We start from the raw sequence: 8,889 nt of genomic DNA on the forward strand, positions 1-8,889 counted from the left end.
TTTTTTCTTCTTTTAATGAGGCACCAAAAACTATACTCCATATTCAAGATGTGATAACCCCTGGGCTATATACCCTCCCATCCCAAAAATAGCACCCAGAGGGGGAACCTCCCCCATGACACACACCATTCACTCCACCCAGCAACCAAGCATGCTGTATTTGTGAAACGTGTCTCTATACATTTATATATACTGTATTTACTATTGTTTCTCCTTCTTCCCATTGTGTCTCATTTCTGTATGTCCCCACTCTTCTATTTGGCTTCTTCCCTCTCAGCTGCTGGAGCAGGCCCTGGTGATTGAGGAGCAGCTGCGTCGTGCTGCCTATCTCAATATGACGCAAGACCCCTCTCATCCCGCAATGGCCCTCAATGCCCGCTTCTCGGAGGCGGAATGTTTGGCGGAGAGTCACCAACACCTGTCGAAGGAGTCCCTGGCAGGGAACAAACCAGCCAACTCTGTGCTACATAAAGGTAAGCTGGAAGTAAGGGGGATAAGTAAGAGGAGGAAAGAGAGGTGGAGTTGTTAGGGGTCCTTATTGAGACATCACATTTCCCATAGGCTCATACTGCCTGTTCCATAGGGATAACATTGGGTATAAAGCTCTCCTTGTCTTATCAGCCCTATGTCTGCAGATGTATCTATATTTGTCTGGGTGATTTTGGGACATTTGCAAAGCATAATAAAGAGCAGTGTGTCCCCCATAAAACGCGTTTCACCGTAGCATCATCCTTAACAAAAAGTGTTCACTTTTTTATAATAGCTGTTTTTATCCCAGATAAGGAAGGGTTTATTCCACGCCCTAATGAATGTGAGAAGAAACATACAAATAGCTCATTATTTGCCCTTTAAATAAGTATTTCAAATTGCCCCACCATTTTAGCATCATAACAAACCTTTGCTTCCTTATTATCTTGCTCCGTGTTATGCACTAAAGACTAATGGCTTTTGCAGCGACAGGATCACTTTCCAGTTAAGCCACACGTGTGGTCGCCAATTTGAAAGGGATCTGGGCGTTCCACACTTGGGACGATTGGTCGGATTACTTACTACGGATATTGCCTAATGTGACCAAGTCGAGACTTAAGCCTCAGTTTTAGTTGTTTGGAGCAATAATACAGTGGACCTAATTTACTAAATGTCTTAGTTTTGCACCAGTGCTTCTAGATGCTACACCCAGTGCACTTCAAAATGCACTGGGTGTAGCATCTTGGGAGATGCCTCCGAAAACTAGACTGCGCCTATGTTTTAGCGGTAAGGCGCAAAACTCGACTCATTCAAAGGGTAGTGTGAAGCTGGACGTCTGCCAGCTCAGAGCTGGCGCAATAACCAAGTGCTTTTGTGGGGTGCAATTGGTTGTACACTCCTCCCCCCACCAAACTTCTCCGGTCCTCTGCTGATGCCGCCATCTTGTTCGGCAAACCAATGCTCTGTGGTGTAAATTCTAAGCAAATCTGTGCAAATCACGGCACGGGGCTCCGCAAATAAAGGTTTTCCACATGTGCCAATTTTGCTGTTTGATTTTCACAATCTTTGCCAAGCAAGTTACGAAAGCTCTTACTAGATTCTAGACCTCTAGCACCTATTCCCATCTGTCTATCTCCCTGCTGATTCATCCAGTTTGGAGGAATTTGGGGCTGGTTGTACTTTCTCTTCTTGATTTCCATGTGGACAAGAACACAGAGCACAGATACTCCTCTCCAACATAGTGTCTGTTGTTCCTGTCGGTGAGCAGATTGACTTTGCTTGGCTCTGTCCCGGTCCTTCTATCTGTCCCGGTCCTTCTCTGTTATTGGCATTAGAGCCCCTTTTCATTCTGTGGTAAGATTTCAGGAAGGATAGGCCGGCTTCCAGCTTGTCTGCTTGGAGTCAGCAGACTATTTCCCTGCTCAGTGTGATGTTTATGCTGTTTTCCGTGAATCTGGCATTGCTTTTCAGATCCTATGGTTGAAACCTTAAATCCTCCATTTAGTGCCGGTTGAATGTGAGAAGCATTTTTAGTCTGTCTGCATTGAGAGCCAGACTGTGGTTAGGCTGTGATATATGACAGATTTGTGTTGAGTAATAGATGCTTCTGCTTTTCTCTCTCGATTGTCTTGTGAGGTAGCAGTGAATTTTGGACGTTCCTGCGCACCCCATGGAGAATGGCAGTCTTGCAGTGTAGAGTTATTCATGGGAGGTAACTAATCCAGGGTATTGCAGAGAGTTCTCCATAGCTAAGTATGACCAAAAATTGCTGAAGAGCTTTGAGAGCTTATTGCATTGTAACCAGATTTAAAATGAAAAATGTAGTGTTGCATGAGCTGCTTTAAAAACAAAACTGTGGTCATGGCAGCGGAGCAACTTGCGTATCCACTGAGGTTCAAGGTAATTTTAATGGTCCCATGCTGTTCTACTCTATATACTTACCGTCTAGTATGTTTCAAACAGGGTAAGAGGGGAGAGGAGTGCAGTTGGGGACCTAATCCCCAATGGATCCAGCAAATGTTCCATCTAGGGAGAGAGGAGAGCAGTCTGGAGCCGGATCCCTAATGGGTCCAGCAAATTGCCCTTCCAGGGTAATGGGAGAGCAGTGTAGGACCAGATCTCCACTAAATCCAGCAAATGGCATATCCAGGGTAAGAGGAGAGCAAACAACACATTTAGGGTGAGAGGAGTGCAGTGTGGAACCGAATCCTTGACTGATCCAGTAACTGGCACATCCAGGGTGAGAGGAGTGTAATGTGGGACTGGATCCCTAACAGATGTAGAAAATAGTGCACCCAGGGTAAGTAGAGAAAGGAGTGCAGTGTGGTAATGGATCCTTAATGAATCCAGGAACCAGCGTATCCTGAGTAAGAGGAGTGTAGTGTGGGACCAGATTTCTGGTGGATCCAGCAAATAGCGGCTCCAGGAAAAAAGGAGAGTAGTATGGCACCAGAACCTTCATGGATCCAGGGTAAGAGGAGAGGAGTGCAGTGTGTGACTGGATCCCTGACAGATCTAGCACACTGCACATCCAGGATTAAAGGATAGAGGAGAGGAATGTGGGACTGGGTCCCTGACAGATGCAGAAAATTTTACATCCTGGGTAAGAAGAATGCAGTATGGGACTAGTTCCCTGATAGATCTAGCAAACAGCGAATCCAGGGTAAAAATAGAAAAAGGAGAGCAGTGGGGGACCGAATCCCTGACAGATCCAGGACATTTTTAACGCATGGAAGAGGCGAGAAGAATGCAGTGTGGAACCACATCCCTGATGAATCCAGCAAGCAGTACATCCTGGGTCAGGGGAGAGCAGTGTGGGACCAGATTTCTGACAGATACAAGAAAGGTTGCATCCAGTGTAAAAGATGACCAGTGTGGCAGTGGATCCCTGATGGATCTAAAAAGTGACACATATAGAGTAAGATGAGAGGAGTGCAGTTTGGGACCGGATCCGTGATGGATCCAGCAACCGCTAACTCCAGGGTAAAAGGAGAAAGGAGACAAGTGTAGGACTGGATCCCTGACAGATTGAGAAAATGGAGAAGCCAGGTAAGAGGAGCGTGGAGCCGGATTCATGATGGATCCAGCATTTGGCACATCCTGGATAAGCGTAAAGATGAGTGCAGTGTGCAACAGGATCCCTCAAAAATGTAGCAGATGTTGCATCCATTTTTAGATGTTGGTGAAGTTATCCTTTAATTCTTATAATCGCTCAGGTCTATGTCGGGACAGAGACACAGATGAGTGTAAAAGGACCGGAGTAATACTGAGCTATTCCTTCCTATTTTAGGATAACTGTGGCTGCCTGGACATTGATACAAAGATGCCTGATCACGTTCATAGTTTCAATTTATTTTTTAAAAAAAAGAACATCACAGTAGTAAAAACATCTGAAGTCGGAGAAAGTTTTGTTTCCACAAACACCCGTTTAGCTGCTCTTCCTTTTGGCCTAGTCCATGCGTCATCCCCATAACTCATCACTCAATTTCCTTTACTGAGACCAGTTACAGGTCAGAAGATTAAGAACAACGATTTACAAGAATTAGAATGCCTTAGGCCGAATTGAATTGTTTGTTTTTGTGACAGTTGCGTATCATTAGGCAGCATAGTGGCTGTGTTTTCTAAGCATATAAGCTACGTGTTGTGGCAATATATATCATGGACATCTGCACCAACACAGGGCTGAAAGATAGAGATGCATTGAAAACTTTTTTAATAGCTGGAGAAAAAGGGCCATTGTCACAAGGAAATTAAGAAGGGTCCCCTTCTGAGGGTGAATCTGTCAGTATAATAGGGTGGAAATGGTTTTATCCAAGAACAGAGTCATGTAAAGAAAGCAGGTGTCAATTTCTAGAGTGGGCCCAGTTTGTTAGAGTTAGACAGGAGTTTGGTGTGAGTGTCTGAGCTCTCCCTCTATTCAGTGTTGAACCAGCTGGAGGAGCTGTTGAGCGATATGAAGGCGGATGTAACGCGCCTGCCCGCCTCCCTCGCACGCATCCCACCGATCGCGGCCAGACTGCAGATGTCCGAGCGCAGTATCCTGAGCCGGCTTGCAAGCAAAGGGAGCGAGAGCACAGCTCCTCCGGTGAGAGACCAGGGCGGATATAGAAGAGGGTGTGGATGGGTGGGGGAAGGGTAGAAAGAACAGAGAAGTGTCTTGCTGGTAATGATGGGATATTATGAGAATCTGCATGGAAGGGACATGGTTTGCATTAATGAGTCAGAAATTGTGAAAAATGGAAAATTAGGTGGGATGCAGGGATTGGGATAAAATGTACGAAGAGGAATTAAACTTTGTAGAAGCTATTTGTGTTTTCAATAATTATAACACATCGAGGCAACCTGTGGTTCGATAGTTGTTGTTGAACTACAAGTCCCATGAAGCTTTGCTAGCCAGAATTGTAGTTCCACAACAGTTGTCAAGCCCCTTGCTGCTCCATTCCACATTCTAGCATTAAGGTAAATAGAAATAGGTTCTTACAAGGGGTCTAGTATACGAGTGGGAATTGCAGTTACATTAGCAGATGGGTTAAGTTGTGACCGGTGGTTGTGACACAGTCAGATTTAATTCTCTCTGCCCTCCCAGGTGTTCCCCCCTGGTCCTTACACCACTCCTCCTCTGTTTGGGGGACATTTCCCAAGCAACCCACCCACAGCACCACATGCCGGGGCCAATTATAATCAGATGCCCCTAGGGTCCTTCTTGTCAGGTAAGAGAGTGAGTGCTTTTCGTTCTCTCCTCTACCATTCTTTTCCTTTCATTTCCATCCAATTATTTTTTTCATTATGTGTCCCGTTCTGTAAATTGTATTATGTTTTACAAGCATTGTTTTTAAATTTTACAGTATATTTTTATGGATCAATCTAATTTAAGCTTACTTGGTGCGCATAAATAAATCGCTCTGGTATTGCACAGCTGCGCACAGATGTCGGACTTCAAGGTGTGAGTCTACTCTACACTCTCGGGAGACTCCTCCGTTAAGTAGGATGGAGTCTAGGTTTACAAGCAGGCGGAAAAATCTGAAGAGACGCACTGTGCAAGTCTGACAACCAAGCACTTAAATTAAACTTTGAAGCTCCATTTTGCCTCATTTATGGCTTAAATTAATCATAACAGTGAGGAGACAAAATGTGACTTCACCACCTATTATCTCTTGCCATAGTCTCACTCGCAAAGTGAAATCTTGTTTTTGCACCACTCTGCAAAGCTATGCAGATTGTTACTATACTTACTATTTACTATGCAAGGAAAGCAGTCTCTCCACCCAGCTCCTCCGGTCGGCCTTTGCCACCTTGGTTCTCAGACTCATGAAATCTAGGGGCACGATGTCGCTAAAGAGGATTTTAAATGACGTCTCCTCCCTCTTGTGCTTCGTAAACAAGGTCCAATAAATCTATATTTTAGGATATTTCAGCAACTGGAAATAGCTCTTCTGTGTCTTTCTCATTAAAGTCTCAGTGAATTTGGATTCGATTGTCAGATAATGATTTGGCCAAACTAAAGTCTTGTTCAAAACGTGTAAAGAGATTTCCCCCCTACAGCGGTCTTTCATTTATTGGTTTTGCTAAATACATTGGTTTGTCTTCCTTCTGTGCTGCCTTGGATATAACGCAGAGCTGCTATTTGGGTACATTTGCTCCTCAACCATAAAGTGTAGCAATTTATTAGGGTTACCCAAGGGAATGTATAAGCCAATAAATTAAAGTCACTGTTTCATAATAACAATTAGTCATTTTGAGTCTTTTTTTTTTTTTTGGGTGATCTGAATATTTCACATTTCATGCCTGGGGCAATGTGTTCTGCAGAAGGAGGCAACTTGTTCTTAGCGGATGTACCTCTGTAGTTGCCTAAGATTTGCAGTTTTGTACAGCACCAAAAATGCGTTTTGCATACCTATTACCTACAACTCCTTACACCTGGAAAGGCAGAAGGGGCGGCAAGCATAGGCTAGGTCGTAAGCCTGTGTTCACGTAATTGAGACTCGGTTAAACGTGGAGTCATGCGCCGGTACGCCTTTCAAGAGACATATGTTTCCTAATATTTTCCAAATATACTCGATGATGCAGCTGGTGACTATCTGCAGTTTACGGATTGACCTCTCCAGCTGATAGTGCTGAAGACATTAGTGCTGTGGCTGCATTATATCAAGTTGCAGCCATCTACCTGCATTGCTTGTCATTGCTGCAGGAAAGACTATTACCATTCAACTTTAAATGGATAAATAGCAGAAGTGGAGGTGATAATTTTATTTAATTTTTTCAATATGGTAAATGTGACTCGCTTTTATTAATAAGACTTAGATAATAAATGACCGCATGTCCTTGCTTCCATCAGGCATACATATAACGTTGTAAGCCCTACTATTGTTTGAGTTGTTCGCATCGCAGCATGCATCTGACTCTGCACAAGGACTACTCTGTTGAGTGTAGGGAAAAACACATAATCAAAGCCCCTTAGTGTCCCACCTCCTGCAGGTGAGGCCTCTGTTCCTATATCCCCCAATGTAAGATGTGAGAGCTACATTTATGCATTCTGCATAATTGCATAGCATTCTGGGTAGCAATGAGCAGCATGCAATCTCACAAATTATTACGTATTATACAGCAACAGTGACTACTAATTTATAACCCGCAGTGCCCAGCATATAACTCATCATCATCATCATCATTTATTTATATAGCGCCACTGATTCCGCTGTATAGAGAACTCACTCACATCAGTCCCTGCCCCATTGGATCTTGCAGTCTAAATTCCCCTAATACACACACACAGACAGACAGAGAGGGAGAGACTAGGGTCAATTTTGATTGCAGTCAATTAACCTACCAGTATGTTTTTGGAGTGTGGGAGGAAACCGGAGCACCCGGAGGAAACCCACGCAAACACAGGGAGAACATACAAACTCCACACAGATAAGGCCATGGTCGGGAATCGACCCCAGCGCTGTGAGGCAGTAGTGCTAACCGCTAGGCCACTGTGCTGCCCTAACTGCATGGGTTGTACATAAAACGAAGACCCTTCTGAAATGAAATGTTTACAAAACAACTGCATGCGTCCTTCCTCTTACCCTGCTAACGTTCCCAGGGGGATATTTCTCATCGGCAGCGCTGGAGGGGTATTTCTCAGCAATAACGGCGCTCGAGGGGTATTTCTCAGCATTGGCAGTGCCTTTCTTTTGTTTGTCCTTCGCTTTTGTCTTCTGTTATTTGTTCAGCAATTCAAATCAAGTTTTTTTTGGGCTTTGTAATATAATTTTCAGTTTGTACATCAGTTTTCCATCTAGATTTTCCCAGTGTCCAAGTATTTCCCAGCCACACAAGAAACAAAATCTGTATCACCTGGATAAGTCCATTTCCTGTAAAACAAAATATTGTCCTGTCAAATTATTTACAGGTCTTTTTAAGTGGGTCCCCACCTTCCAAATATTTTAATTAATTGGTTTGTGCTTGCCTCCCTGCAAGTTAAAGTTTTAATCCTTTTCCTTTGTTCCAGCGTCTAATGGGCCCCCGATTCTGGTGAAGAAGGAGAGGGAACTGGATTTGCTTGAGAGGAAAGACGGAAGAGCTGGAGAGGTGATTTGTATTGACGACTGAAGCTTGCCCCGCCTGATGTTTGCTAAAGTACTGCAAAGACTGCTGAGGGGAAGCAGTGACAGATGAGACCGGCCAGTGGGCACTGCAACAGGATGAACCTCACCGCACTGCAGTTTGTTCATCCCCTGCAGCTTTTGCACAGTTGAGCGAGTCGTACTTCGGCCTGGCATGGAATGAATAAGTCTCGTCCTGAACAGGAGACCTTTATTCCTTCAATGAGGAGAGTAGCCAAGAGAGCAGTCAAGAATTGGTCTGTCCTTCTGCCCTCACAGGGTAACACTGACAGATGGATGCAGTGAATCTGTCCCTCCGTAGGGTGACACTGAGCCAATGGTTCTGTCCTTCCCAGGGTCACACACTGGCATCACCAGAAAGAGCAGATGACACGAAGACCTCTTGTCAGTCTCTCTGTCCCTGTGTCCTCTCACCAACTGCCCTCCAGTGTTCTCCAATCCCGCTGATGTAAGCCATGTATATATATATAAACATACACACATCGCTTTTCGTATACCGCTGCCTGGCCTGCAATGCCTCATGTGGTTCTGTTTTTCTCATGGTCTGCTGTTGCCTCCTGATGTACATATAAATTATACTTTTTATTTCACTCTGTTGAAGAATACTGTCTGTTTTCAAATGCATGTTTGGGTAATTTGGGGATAAGCCCCAACCGATTGACAGGGCGGCACTTTCTCACTATACTACAGGCGATGAGTTGAGGGTGTTGTGTAGGATTCCGAGCACATCGATAAGCCAGCTTCCTACACTCCTGCTGTTAGAGCTGCTTAGGATCATAGATATATACAAGTCTCGGGAACTTGTCATAACCGA

The 8,889-nt window shown here is 44.4% G+C and overlaps 1 protein-coding gene across 3 annotated transcripts in view; it reads left to right on the top strand.

Annotated features, from left to right (window-relative positions):
• The window catches only part of CHD3 (chromodomain helicase DNA binding protein 3), a 52,555-nt gene extending 43,890 nt beyond the window's left edge, over positions 1 to 8,665 (top strand). The window contains exons 38-41 of one of the 3 annotated variants that reach the window (XM_075206433.1): positions 278 to 473; positions 4,389 to 4,552; positions 5,054 to 5,177; positions 7,961 to 8,665. In XM_075206433.1, the coding sequence (XP_075062534.1) occupies positions 278 to 473; positions 4,389 to 4,552; positions 5,054 to 5,177; positions 7,961 to 8,061 (585 nt within the window). In that variant the 3' untranslated portion in view covers positions 8,062 to 8,665. The remainder of the gene's footprint in view (positions 1 to 277; positions 474 to 4,388; positions 4,553 to 5,053; positions 5,178 to 7,960) is intronic. The other 2 variants (XM_075206435.1, XM_075206434.1) reach the window with 2 other exon arrangements.
• Positions 8,666 to 8,889: the final 224 nt, after the last annotated feature.

The sequence above is a fragment of the Mixophyes fleayi genome, chromosome 4 (assembly GCF_038048845.1).
Source record: "Mixophyes fleayi isolate aMixFle1 chromosome 4, aMixFle1.hap1, whole genome shotgun sequence".
NCBI lineage: Eukaryota > Metazoa > Chordata > Amphibia > Anura > Limnodynastidae > Mixophyes > Mixophyes fleayi.